At 41.6% G+C, this 15155-nt stretch overlaps 1 protein-coding gene across 1 annotated transcript in view; it reads right to left on the reverse strand.

The window, feature by feature from the left end:
• Positions 1-15155, reverse strand: part of LOC142957707 (uncharacterized) — a 31500-nt gene that overhangs the window by 14109 nt on the left and 2236 nt on the right. Inside the window, exons 2-3 of the mRNA XM_076099657.1 lie at positions 352-407; positions 57-169 (exon numbers count right to left, since the gene is read on the reverse strand). Coding sequence (XP_075955772.1) covers positions 57-169; positions 352-407 — 169 coding nt within the window. The remainder of the gene's footprint in view (positions 1-56; positions 170-351; positions 408-15155) is intronic.

Below are 15155 nucleotides of genomic sequence, written 5' to 3' on the forward strand. Positions count from 1 at the left end.
TCTTTAACATGACAAGCTTACATGAGCTAAGCCCCATGAGCCTGTCTGCCACTCACCCAGCTGATCATAGCAATCCGAGGGCCCCCTGTCTCCACACTTCCCACTTTGCACAGTCCGTATTGAGGCTTGGCGATGTGAAACTTCCCTGCCAGCTCCGCCACACCACCCGCTGTAAGAAAGGAGACAGCGAGACTGATGGAGAGACAACAGAAATGCTACATTTGCTCTCAATCACACATTGTAAGAGTGTTAGAATATTCTCTAAACGCAAGAGGACATGTGAATTCCTCTCAGGCCAAAGTGAAGATGCTGATTTCTAACAAACATACCATATATGACAGTCCGTCTTACCTCCTGAGTCAGCCAGTTTGAGCTTGTTGGAGATCCCATCATATGTGAATATTGCCCTGTGGACATACAGACAAGCACACAGGTCAACTACTGAGAAATGTGGGTGACAATGACATGACAGACACATTTGTAACGAGTGTCAACAAAACACAGGTTGGATTTTCTGTACTAAACGAGTACTGGTTTGTATTTCTGTATGCCCAAAAGTAAAGGCTCATTCAAAACTTTCATATCCAAGAATGAGCGTGTGGACAGCTGGGTATGCCATGTGTTCAGTCTTTCATGGTGCACAGGGGACACACAAAGACACGCACACATGCATAGCCAGATGTTTTACTTACACATACTTTGTGTAAACCATAACAAGCGTCCCTGCAGTGCAAAGCATCTCTACAATGCACCAAAAAAAATGAATTCTCTTCAACTGTGACACATGCACTTGTTCACTTTTTTCCTTTCCCAGAGGCTTTTACAGTACACGTGTAAAACAGGAGGGCACTTAGCAGCACAAAAACCTGCATTCATAGTGTTTGCCTCAGAGATGGATAGCTCCTGAATGTGAAAAAAAGGTAGTCAGTGCTGTTCACAGCTACAGGGTTTTTGACATTTTGCAGGTGAAAACCTGTCCTACCGCACCCTTCAGTCAATCAGGTCATTGTGGCAACTCAACAACTCATAACGTGTTTCCATGACACCAGCGACATACAACTCCACTGCTGAACAAACTAAGCGAGTGCAAACTAAAGTGAGTGATTGTTTTGCGATGTTAGCTTTGTTGCAGAATCTCCAAGACAGAAATATGTGACTTCAGAATCAACCAAAGAGAAACAAACCACAAGGTACTTCGGTACTTGTGATGCTACACATTTTCCTGCTGCTATCTATACAAATAGTTAGTTCAGAGTCCAGAATGATACCCATCTGCTATTTGACATGACGTGCTACTAACATAATCCTGATTCATGTGTGTGTTTGAAGCTCAGCTGGGGGTAAATGTGTGTGTGAGTGTAAGGGACTTTATGAGGTGGCCTGCAGAGAGATGAATTGTCACAGCTTTATAGGACTGTGGTTGTGTGTGTGTGCGTGTGTGTGTGCGTGTGTCTGACTGTGTGTCAGTGTACATTTCACTCTGTAGGACTCCTGGGGGTGTGTCAATAACATCTGGAGCTGGGTGGCAAGAGTGTACGGCCATGAGCAGCTATTACAATAGGCCGAAGGTGAATGTTCTGTGTTTGTGGCTGTGTGTCGGGAGGAGGGAGTGAATGAGACTGTGAGAATGAAACACAGAGATGGAGAGAGTGAAAAAAGAAAAGATATATTGCAAAACGATTTGGCTTTTCATACTAAATCAATCTACAGTAAAAACAACAGCAGTTGGCATAAAGGCTGACAAATGGCCAGCTTACTCAGTTCACATCTCTGAATCACTCTGTTATTTTTTCCCGATACAACAAGTCTCTGTCTGTTCAAAGAACAAAGAGCGACAAAAGTCAATCGGTATGTGTGTGTGTGAGTGTTCTGAGGACACAATCACCATATTGTGCTCCCTACCGAGCAAGCTGCACGCTGGCCCTGCATGCGAGAGGAGGCAGGCTGAAACTGCTCTCTCATTTTGTTTATTGCGCTGACAATAGTGACAGGTATTTACTGAATATCTATCATATCATCAAGCAAGACCAAGCAACAAAGCATGGAATCATTCTCCGGGGCTTTTCGGGCATTGTGTGAGCTTTGGGTCACCTGGGTTTTTCACATATCACTTCAGGGAATAGTCTAGCCATAATATTTATAGAAACAACACACTCCACTCCCTCATTTGTCTTACCAGCATCCAGAGCTTAGACACCAATCCACATTTACTGATCCTTGGTTCTCAAGACATTCCTAAAGGTCACCATTCACAAGCAGCCAAGGCCAAAGATCACTGTGTGCCTCTGAGGGAGTCTTAATTGCATGAGCAAATTCTCCACCCACAGGGAACAGGCTTGCACATGAGGATACACTGTGCTGTGGGAGACTCTTTGTTCTGCCAGAGCTTTCACTTGGATGGAATTTGCAAAGGTCTATTTTTTAGCATTTTTTCCCCCTGAGACTTTACTTACTATAATCCTGATTTTACAAACAACCAAAACAACAAATGGCATTTGTAAGAATCATAAATCCCCTCTTTTCTGCCCCGAGGAAGGACACATATCTGACATGCACTGGCACAATAGCACTTATTGAAGGGATCAAGTAAATATCCTGAACCTTCTTTCTACTTTTCACGACTATTCCCTTATCCGATGGTTTTATCAAAAGATTATCTGGTTTAAATTTAAACGAACCCTGCTATTACATTATTTCTATGGTTCAGTGAATCCTCGTTGCTGACATGAAATGATGCCTGCAATAGTTCACAGTTGCAGATATTACATGTTTTTGAAAACCGTGCTTCTACTCCAGTGCCATTTACTGTAACAGAGGATAATGTCAAATACCGTGGTAAACCAATGATTGTGAATCTGGATATGCCAGCAGTGTGGTGTGGTGAGTACAGAGGGACGGTTCTCCCTCTATACTCGCTACACAGATGGTTAAGGTTAAGACTCCCATTGCAAGTGTATACCCTGCTGAAGTGTCCCTGAGCAAGACAACGAATCCAAAACGGTTTTACGGTCACTCTTATGTAGCTCACCCATGGTATGCCACATGCAAGTAAGCCAAGAGGATGCCCTTCTCTCTCTCTCTCTCTCTCTCCCTGTTTTTGTCGGCAACTTGATTCACTTTGTTACTGCAATGTAGCAGCAGAAGTATTCAAAATCTTTCAGAACTAACAGAGCAGATAGACCCCCATTCCTTCACACATGTAGGTTTCATGAGAGCTACACTGACTGATGAGAAAAACAGACTCTCTTATGTCGGTACTCCAGCCCACAACCAAACCGAGCCAGCTATGACCTCAGCTCTGAGAGGGAGGGAGGGATGGAGGGTGGAGAAGAGACATGCTAAATGTAGAGAAAGAGGCCGTCATTTAGGGGAGTGAGGGGCATGAGGAATGAAATCTGTGCATCATTACCACAGCCAGCTACGAAGTGCAGCTATAAAACAAATAAACAGCCGTTCATCTCAGAGTATACAGAGGCAAAGGCACACATACAGTACATGAACACAGACATGCACACACACACACACAAAATATACTGTAAGCCTGAGCCAGTAACAATAGGGATTGTTTGCTTTGGAGCCTCTGTAATACCTCCAAACATGCTACGCTCTACCATTTCAAGATGAACATAACAGAACCAGATGGTGAGCTGTGCTGGAGAAGGCCTTGTTTTCACTTATTCCACGCATTCCACTACACCAGGCTCAAATATGAACTATTACAGTGTGGTAACATGCAGGAAACACTTGAACACAATGTACACTCTTGTCTTGCATTGTCATTTCTAAAGAGACCTTATGGGGGATTTTCTTCCATTGTACTCTCATCCAATTTTGTTTTTGATCCTCTCAAGGAACACATTTCATTTTACTCGTCCATTGTCATACAAACAAACCTATGAGAATGTATTTTGAGTGCCAGAACCAATATCCATTTCTCATAAACCCTGTTCACTTCACCATCGCCTCTCTCTCCATATATCCTGTTGATATCTCACCATCATTACTCTAAATTCATTATTCTGACCCCCGTCTCCTACAACACATATTCCTTCCCCTCCTACTTTAAATCCTGTAGCACAACATACCTCTTCACAAACCGGAGCAATATCTCATCCTCATCTTTTTCCCCCTCAACTATCCTCTGTGTCTCCCTGATCTTGTGGGCTCATGGGTCATTTATTCATTCCCTCTTTGCCAGCGGGGGAGATATGAGAGATTTGTGGTTATGCATGCTGTTGCGATATAATAAACTGCACATGAAGAGAAAGATATGAGAAAATGGATGAGAGGCTGGGAGCTCCCACCAGAATTCACTGCCCAGATCAAGCTCTCCATCAGGTCCATATTGTGTCCCTGTTTGCCTTGCTCTCCCACAGATTGCACACACATCCCCAGTGATCCCACCAACTCTCATGTACGGCATTTGACCTGTGATTTTAACAACGCAGCCTTCTGAATTTTTACTTCATGCTCTAACTTCTTTCAGATTTTCACTACATCTACCTTTCCACAAGCTTCCTTCTGTTCATTTCATTTTACATCATATGTTTTCTTCTCTCCCCTCCCCCATCAGCCCCCCAACTTCTTGCTCTTGACTCAAAGCTGACCTGGGCTCAGTGCTATTTTTAGTTTCCCTGTCTACCTCTCTGGCTGTCTTAGAGTGGGGAGCTCGGAGACGTCCCCACAGCGCTCATTTCCTCTCGCCAAACATGGGCAAAAAAAGTCCAGCCAGACTCGACTGCTGAAAAAGTCTACCCCCCCCCCAGTCCGGCATGTTACTCATATAGTGTTCATGCGGCGACCCCAGTGGTGCACGCATTCCTCCGTCCGTCTGCAAAGCAGTCACATGTGGAGGTTTATGGGTAAAGGTGGAGAAATGTGAATAAGAGAGAGGAAGTGACGGAATGAGAGTGTAAGTGGAGAATAAGAAAAGGAGAGAATGACACCATGTCTACAGCACCTGTGTGTTCTAAGGCGATGCATCACTGTGACTGAATAACGTGGCATGCTAAGCCACAGGCACATTTGAATAGTAATGTGGTGAAAGATGCTGCTAGGGAGCACACATTTACATCAAGCAAGTTTAAGTTGTATACTGTTCTAGTTAAGAAACCCCTACACACGGCATGAAGACTGTCCAACATCACATCCCACAATCCTCCAGTACTTAACACTGCAGTGACCCATCAGTGTTTCTCTCTTTGGCCCCTCATTTAGTGGTGAAGCGTGGATGTTCTCATATGAACACTTCTGTACTTATTAAATATCCCATTCACAGAGAGAGTGCCGGAAAAAAACCTAAGATATGTGATAGAGTCTCTAGAAAACCAGTAAGAAGAGAGGACATTTGCAAAGAAAACAGAGAAGGCAAAAGAACACAAAAAGGGATAGTCCTGGTTCTCAAACTCATGGCTTGCTGCAGAGGATTCAGGCAGGTGCCCTGCAGAGAGTGGGCTGTAACAACTGTAATCCCCACAGACCAAGCAAGAGGGCCCCTTAATACGAGCTGCTGAGCAGGGGGGGGGGGGGGGATTTAAACTCGGCACTTAAGTCTCCTAAAGAACATCTTAAAATAATATTAGTGAATTGATAGTTCTCTACTTGCCTGAAATGAAATGCATGTTGGTTATTAATTCAACAAAGAAATGTAATTTACATTTGAATGTACTTTGTAAAACAATGCTGATGTGCTGATAAAGCCACAGGGCATAAAGCAGACAGAAACCAAAAATAATGCCTATGGGGATGTTTGTGGAACTCCCTGAATGATATGGGGTGAAGTCACATATGAATAAGCCAAATATCCTCAAGCAGTATGTGGTTGATGAAGTCAGGCGTACTATCCCTTTGCTGTCATTTCAACTGACAGACCAGACACTACTTAACATGCCCCTCTCCCACTGAGATGGACTCCAGAACAAACAAGGTAATGCAAAAAAAATACTACTTGCTTTGCTTGTTTCAAATACTTTTAAAAACGTTGAGAGTTGAACTGAAGGATGTTGAGACATGTTGGAGTAACGTGACCTCACGTTAGTCCAAAATTATAACTGTTTTTTTTTTCCTAAAGTATTGTGTCCTTTACCGTCTTGTTTTCTGTACTCGTGCAAAAACTAGTAAACTCTAAAATGATCAGTTTCTACATGCATGTATTGAAGATGAAAACTTCGCCATGAAAATATTTCTTTGCTTTTATTTTTTTGCATTGATGGGCTAATGTTAATACTGTTAATAAATCATGTTTGACTTCACTTTGAACAACTTCCATGGAAGTCAATTCTAAGAATAAGTTGGCTGCCTGTTTAATAAGAGTACTTACTCAGATCCACCCACTGAGTAACACTGACTGATCTGTATTTGACTGGGTGGAGGACACAGCAGAGTCCCCTGGAGACTATTACAGACCACTGCAGCTATTTAGCCTGGAGGGAATGGTAAATAGTGGGAGAAATGACAGAGGCAACGGAGAACAAAATTATGAGAAAGAACAGAAAATGTAGCTAAAATAAATAAAAACATGGGTACAAAGTCAAACAACAGAGTGCATACAATATCAATCAGTGGGGGTGATGTAGCAGGGGGCAGTGGGAGGGACTGCATGGAATGCTGCTGACAGGAGGAGGGGAGGGAGGAAAATGTCTGTTGTCAGCAAAACACAGAGCCAGCGAAGTTTAGAATATGACAAACTAAACAAATAAGTAATTAAATCAGTGCCAAGGACCAGAGAGAGAAAACAGCTTCCTCTGTGCTGAGGCAGATGGAAAAGAGTGGGGGATGGACAAAGAGAGACAAAAGCATGCTGCTGTATGGTCGATGTTAATTCAAAAAAGGAACAAAAAAACAGCAAATACAGAAAAAACACATCTGTAATACTTAGACTGGGGCATGACACAGAAGAACAGGAGTGAACACTGTCATCAGGTGATGAACTGCGTGTAGTGGTGGAATAAGTGAACAACAGTTGGTCTTGTGTTACAGCTATGAGTTAATTCCAAAGATAACAATAACCAGTCATTGTGCAGCACATGTACTAATTACTTTGCCACCACATTTATCTCTGTGTAACATAACCACCACCATCAACAGTGTAGGTGTGTGTGTGTGTGTGTGTGTCAGAGTGACACAGAATGTGAAAGCAATACATATTCCCGCACCTGGAGTGCCCCGCTATTTATGACACATTGGAAAGGCTGAAGCTTGGAGCAGCTCAGTCGCACTGGTTTTTAAAAAGATTCACAGAAATCATATCTTTCCTTCTCAAAGCTGTAGGACCTATATGAATTCAGCAAGAGGAAACAGTCTAGACTTCCCCTGTTGTGTGTTACATACTCTATGCAAGTGCTGAGGAAGCTGTTGTGTTTACACTCAAAGGTACAACTCAGTTCAAACTGAACTCAGCTCTACCTCAACACAACACTAAATATGTATAGTAGTAGATCAAACAGTTAGTTTACTATAGACTGATAGTTATCGCATCGTTATCGTATTTTCAACATCATTTCCAACTTTTTCAATATCAACCTAAGCATTAGCATTCGAGAATGCAACATTTGCACTTAAGATGATAAAAAAACAATTTTATTTATTATTACAAAATATATAATAAAGGTTAAGACTATGTAGAACTGACACTCTTCAGTGTGTCCCTGCATGCGCAAATACTGTGCAATAAAAGAGATATACTGTCTGACTCAAACATGCAGGTAAAGTCAGAAGACAGCAGTAGTGAAATCTATGTTTAGGTTTAATAGAAAATGGGTACATGCAGTTCAATGTCATGAGGGTGTGTGCTGAAGAGTGATGGTGCACATGGAGAGGGAGTATACCGACCTATTCAGGTTAGAGAAAAGCCACTCAAAGATATGTGTTCACACTGGGGAAAACGATGAAAAGCAACAGGGGATGTAGATAGGTATAAATGGGTAGACTAAGAGGGGCACATTTAACAATGGCGCACAATGGGAAACAGCCAGATAGTATTGGACGTTTCCAAGGGGGCAGAAGAGTATGTGGTTATTGGACGAAAGTGTCTAGATGGGCGTATTACAGGGGTCTCCATGGGGTAAATTGGTATGACTCTTACAGGGTGGTAAATCGTTTGTTCAGAGAGCTACAGGAGAGTGGGTGGCAAAATAATTCCCTTTCCTACACCTGACATGGGAAGGAGTAAAGGAGGATAAAGGGAGATGTGGTGAGGAGAGGAATGAGTGACGATGAACCCTCTAAAATTGTGTTCCACTGGGATCACTCTGGCATTTCCTGTGCATGCTGTCCCGTACTGCTTACACACACACAAACAGGAAAAGACTCATATCACAGTCATTATCAGTTAATTAAAAACATGATGGCATCTTATCGTGAACCATTTCCTTCCGTAAAACAAACTAAACTCTCTCAAGTATCACATACCCACTTAGGCCTCATTTGGCCTGTCTTCTCTGCTGCCTCTCTCAGTGCTTTGATCTCCCTCTCATTCCGCTTCACCTGCCCTCTCATATTTCCCTTCGCTTCACTCTGTCACTTCTCCAGCTTCAGACATTCTGCTTTTCAGCAACCTCCTGACAAAGGCCATCCCGCTGAACTGAAATGATTTCTCTTTCCTCTCACGCGTTGTCCTTTTGTCATCTCGTTATTCCTCTGTATTTCTTACCAAGTGTCCCTGCCCGTTCATTTGCACCCCTTTCCCAGCCTCTTCAATCCCTCTCCACTCATGTCCCCCGCTTCATTCAGTCTCTCCTAACAAACAAACTAGTTTTCCCACCAGGGTCGTCAGGACAACAGAGCCTCCAGACTCTCATCACCCACCCGCAACCCATCCGCCACCAGCAAGTGAACAAACAAGACAAGAACAAGTGAAGTGGAGTTCCCAGTCAAGGCCCTGCAGTGAGACTTTGCAAGACACTAATAGTTGACCATAAGAATGTCATGATTACAACCACGGTCCTCCTTTGTCACCATGGTGAAGAGGGAGAAATTGTTTCAGCAAAGGGTGATGATACCTCACAGCGCCAGTAAAGCTATGGGAGTGAGAGAGGGATGTGTCATTATTGAGGCGGCTCAGGGTCGTTCTTGTGTGTTTATATTTTCGCATGTGTCGATGAACACTTGCATAAAATATGTGTGAAAGTGTCACTGCGAGTGTCGGATGATGTCATCACTGTAGTTAAAAGCAAAATAACAATTATGTTATTGTCTGTCAAAAGATTTGTGACTATCAGACACACAGACACTACAAGTGTGTTGTGCTCGGCACGCTCACAAAAAGACAAGACACAGCAACACAGAACACGACGAGATGTTTCGGTTACGCCTTTCACAACATTAATGCAGGCTAAAGATGCCAGAGAGGAGCGACTTAAGAACACATCCTAACTTTTACAGGAAGTAGAGCATTTTCTAGATATCACATATTTGGTTTACTTCTGGAAATAAGACAACACACCTGAAATCTCTCCCACAAGAATCTTTAAGAGGTTACCCTCATCTGGCCTGATTCTAAGACCATCTTTCCCCGAGTATATTCTTTAGCAATTAGACAGCTGTGTGGGAGCTACTCTGGAGGATGTGGGAGCTACACAGGAGAACATTGTGTCTCTCTACCTCCTGCTTGGGAAATTCAAGCGTGGAAACAATATTAAGACAGGTCGGTCACTCTCATATGTGCAATGCTAGAATATGAGTTGCATTGTACCCGAGTGCCAAATGCTTGGTTTCCAAAATTATATATTTAGCAAACTCTGCAGTTCAGACACAAGCAAATATCAGCACAGGAATCTATTCCTACTATATCATTTTGTTGCTCAGACGTCCCCTAAAAGTACCTCAGCTGGGCTTTGAAAACACACACACACACACACCATATTCATTCTCTTGCCAAAGTTTGAAGACACACTAAAATACAGATGTTTTTAGACAGATATCTGACACACCCTTGGAACCACCACTCTGTATGTTGCACTCAAGGCCCATTAGTTAAATTAAACAAGCAATTCACCTCAACCCAGCTTCTATTTTTCACAGCATTTGCGTGAACAATTCATCTGGTTTCACAAACACACAGCCACAGTTTCAGCCTTGATCTTGAACTGCAAAAGGGAAACAATACCATATTTGTTGAGCTCACTGCTGTGGGCATATAAAGGACAGATTTCCAGTGGAAACAATGTGCAGAGGGTATCTGGATTAAGGTCAACTGCTCTGAGGCACTTGAATGAACAAAAGGAGGATTTGACAGAAAGGTCACGTGTTAGGACGACTTGACAAAATACTTATCGGTTATTGTTCACAGAAATCTTAATATAAAACCTTTAATGTAATAAAAACAAATGTGCCACACCTGCTAGATATTACATCGGTTTCAGGGTAGCGGCTCTTTTGTGTTTATCTTGAAGTTATTTTGTTACCAATAGAAAATTGACACCGAGAAGAATAACAGCACTGGCGTGCCACCAAGTCATGAAAAATTAATTACCAACCTTTTGCATCTTCTGTGGGGCAATTACAAGTCACACTTCAATCAACACAGTATCAATTTGTGGTTATGCACCCGACAGTTTGCACACTAAGGAGCCCAAACATACAGAGACACACACACATACAGTATAACCTTCTGCAGTCAGGTCTCATCGTGACTGAGACCTACCATTACCCTGCAGCTTCATCTTAGACCCCAAATGAACCTAAACACCGTTTAAAGGAGTAGTAAGCAGTTGTTTGGTGATTACTGTTAGGAACAGTCTCTAAAGAGATACATATAACAGCCATTATAGCCATCATTGTTGTCATCATCTCCCAACATGCCACCCACAGACATGCTCACACAAGCAGCTAGGTAAGCTGAGGGTACTCTTTACAGTCCTGCTTTCAGGTGCAAACCCTCTATCTTTGAAACGGGCACTATGTTGGTGGTATGCAATAGCTTTTAAAAAACCTTTATTTAACCAGGATATGTCTGTGCCCCAATGGGACACTTACATGCATCATTTCTGCCCTAATCTCACACTAGAAGCACTTGAATGGCCCAAGCAACGGTGCAACGGTGTGACCTGAGAGTAAAATGTGTCGTAATCCTGAATCCTTTGTGATTATCACTGCTGCCCCGAATAGAGTCTGTGAACACCATGGTGTGAAAGGAAGCCCCAGTATCTGATTTTAGGGCCCGTGAATTATTTCAACTGAAATACACCAAAACTGGTGTTTTTGCTGGGTTTTAGCAGCAAAAATAGCGTGATAAGTGATAGGAATGCAAGCCTCTTTGGAAACCAAAGGAGATCTATGCCTCACAAACATCTACTGCAAAGTATTACACAAGAAGCAAAGATAGAGAGAAAGACAGGGCGACAAAGAGAGATAGTGGACTGGGCATTGGTCCAGTGTAACTGCCCTTTGACTTTAAAGTTTGAAGTTTAACCCTATTTATATCAAGAATCAATCAAATATGTCCTTTTATCATTTAGCCTGATAAACACTATGTGCTGCCTTTGAAGCCCTATCCTGAACATCAAGAGGAAACCAACCAGACTGCTTGTTTTTTTGTCTGCGGGATTTCACAGTGAGGTGATCAGAAGGATTTGTTTCAACACAGAAAGGTATGACAACCTTGACAAGGCTGGATAAGGATCACACAACATGTTTATGTGTCAACAGCTAGTATTAATATGTCAGTCAGTCTCTTTCTGGCAGGTGGGTGTTTGTGGATATTTAAGGAACTAAATAAAAAGCAGAACAAGAGCAAGGAAGTTAAGGCAGTGTGCAACTTCTCGATAACAGTGCGGTGATAATGGTTGTTTATCTTTACGAAGAAGATAACTGACTTGCTGCTGAGTCAGGACACACTCACCTATACACAAGCAGGAGCACTTAATGCATGTGCATCTACACACAATGCCAACCCTGTGTTTTACCTCCCTCCCATCCTCTCCCCACAACCACAGGTGTCTTCCAAGTAGCGCGTAACTTTAGACGCAGGAACTCTTTAGGTCTCGGTTAATCATGCATGAGCCTGTGGAAATTCTGGCGAGTAGCAGCAGCGCAAACACCCCGAGCCGATGCTGAAATAAAGGCTCCTCCATTTATCAACGGGAGAGTCGCTTCACAGGATATCAGAGGCCTGGCAAGGAGAGGTTGTTGCTAATTAAATGAAAATGGGTAAGAGTGATTATTGAAGTTTCCCAGAGACAGTCAAAATCAAAGAAAAGATAAATGGTAAATAAAGAAAGTGGGTTGAATAACATGCTGTGTTATACTGGAGGACAGCTGCAAAAGAACAACGCCTTGGATACCATTAACGTTACTGAAATAAAGTGGATGTCTTTAAAAAGTAAGTGGTGCCAGAAGTGAATATATATTTCAAAACAATGCTAAAACTGAAACTGAATCATGGAATTCCATGCCCATTTGGTGACTGAGGGTTAGGGGTTATAACTTTGCAGGTACCGTTCTGCCAAAGAATTGTCACAAGTGAAGGCTTTACATCACTCAACAATAAGTACTTCTTAACTTCTTGGGAAATTCTTGGATTTTTTTCAATTTTTGTGGAACTGTCTTTAACAGGTAAAGCTAAATCCGGGAGAGTAAAAAACATCACCCTAAAACGGGTTTCAGCAATCTCGTAAAAAATAACATTACAATATATACTTCCTTAACAATATAAAAATACAATCTGTAATGTCACAATCTTAGCATGTTTTTTCCTTTATGGACATATGGCTACAATACACTTCATTCATACAAAGAAGAAAGGGTGTTTCTGTCTAAACTGAATCATTTCGTTACTACAATGCAATCAGATATTTACTTTATGCGTCACTGCCTGCTAACTGTAATAATCCCTGCTGAGGACATGATGAAACACTTAACACAGCATCAAAATGTGGACAGCAAGTAAAGAGGTTTATGAATAAGAAGGTGTGTTCAAAGTCACCAGGGCGCACAAATGTCTGGATACAGCCCACACCCAAGTCTGACGAATACGAGGTCAAACTGCTCCACAACTCAAAAGGAATCTGATCAGTTTGCACCGCTGAAACAATGCTGTAAACATTTCTCGAAACTGACTTCTCCCACCTCTTTCTCATGCTTGGCGAAGCAGGTGCTGCACCCTATTTGATACTCCACAGGAAGACACTCTGATAGTGCATGCTGCTTTGGTCTTATTTACCAAGCTGAAATGTGGGAAATGTGTAGAACACAAACCACTCACTGAGGTATTGTATTGAATTGTATAAAACATTTTTGAGTTTGTGCTAGAACAATGTGTACACATCATTTCGTACAAAATTAAAAGCAAAAAGCTCATGTAGTGCCTCTAGTCCTAACCAATGATAGCAATGGAGACGCCAACATCTACATAGGTTCGGGGAACGGTATGCAATAATTCACGAGAGGAGTTGGTATTGAACGGCTGAAAGTTGTATTGCTTTACAGCAATAACAAAACATAATATAAAATAGAGCTCTTTAAAGTATCAAATAAAATGGGGAAAAAAACAAAGAATAAGTCCCCTTTAAATGGAAAGCATCAATGAATGCTCCTTTACATTTAGGAGTTTGAGATCCAAAGAGTTCCTTGTCCTTGTGGGTGTACTACTATGATGACTATTTCTTTCCTGATAGAGCTAAAAGTATATCCGTGTTCTTATCTGGTGTCTCACGAATAGAGCTAGTCAGATGTCTTCTGTGGGCAGATTCTACGATAGGCCACACGAACGTCCACAGTCAGGGCTGGGCTCACCATCACGGAGTCCTCCGGATTCTATCTATTAGTTTAAAAACAACCTACACTGATAGTGCAGAGTAATAAGATATTCTGTTATCTGTTTCTAACACGAGACCTCATTAACTTATTTTCTTCATTTAGAATATCCTCTAATGTACAACCAATAACTAAGGATATACTTCTATAACAATGAGATAAACTACAATATATATACTGTATATACATATAGCAACAAGAACGGAACAATTATTTACTGTTAACATATTTCTTTTTAATCCTTTTATACATAATTCTAATATATTTCCCCTCAAACATTAACAAATATTAATGGAATTATTACTACTAACTTACTTGACATGTAACATTATATTTTAATGACCAAAATGTGCGTGATCACAACGTAATAGTAGATGTATTACAAACCATTAAAATGTGTTAAACCGAATAGAACTGAACGGCTTTAATGTCAACAGAATAAGTCCAATGCAACTTTAATGCTTCACCAGCTATTAGCTGTTCCAATAACCAAAGCTAGCAATTGACGTAGCAGTTAGCGTTAGCTACATAGACTGTAGAATAAAACGTTAGTTAGCGAGTGCTAGCAATTAGTGTCAGCTAGCGATTAGCTATATCTAGTGGATAGCGTTTGCGATCTTTTTACAACATTACAATGAAACAGGATGCACCAGAGTAGCATGACTCCTTGTTTTTTAATAAAAAGTAACGTTATCAGACATAGAACGGAAAGTGTGGTGTTACATTAACTCCCTGAACAACTGCATACATCAGACTAGACATTTCTCACAATGGCTACCAACAACTATCAAAGAAATGTGTGCTTCACTAACTGGAGTTTCAAACACTAATAACTCAACAGACATTGTGTCCCTCACGTTCACAGCTAGGATTCTGATAAGAGAACAACTTATTAGTGTTGACAAATGGCAATAGTCATAACAAAATATGTGGCCTTTCCTACCAAGAATGTTTTTCGGTTTGCTAAGTTCACGGGAAAGACTTACAGTGGAAATGAAAATGGCCGCACGCTGCGCCCTCTATCAATTGTGCATACGCTCAGCTCGGGAACAACATGCTACGCTTCTAAATGACAAATGAGTTGTAGTAGCCATATATTTCACAAGTGTTACACCCATATGAAAGCTGTCAACATAGTTGCATAGAAATATTTCCATTTGTCAATGACCAGTTTGACCGTACCAAAAGTTCCTATTTGATTTATTTTGGTGTAAACTAGACATAAATCATGATTTCTGCTTCTAACAATGAGAAGTATTTCCTGTTCAGAGAATTAGACCATGTCTTTGGGAACATGCATTATCACTGTTTCTCTTTTTTTCTGTCTTTCAAGGCACACACTAACATAAAACACATGCAGGCAGTACAGCTTTCCAGCCTACAAGTGGGACATTTTGTAGTCC

This window comes from Anarhichas minor, unplaced genomic scaffold (genome assembly GCF_050575085.1).
Source record: "Anarhichas minor isolate MPS153535 unplaced genomic scaffold, ASM5057508v1 ptg000025l, whole genome shotgun sequence".
Lineage (NCBI taxonomy): Eukaryota > Metazoa > Chordata > Actinopteri > Perciformes > Anarhichadidae > Anarhichas > Anarhichas minor.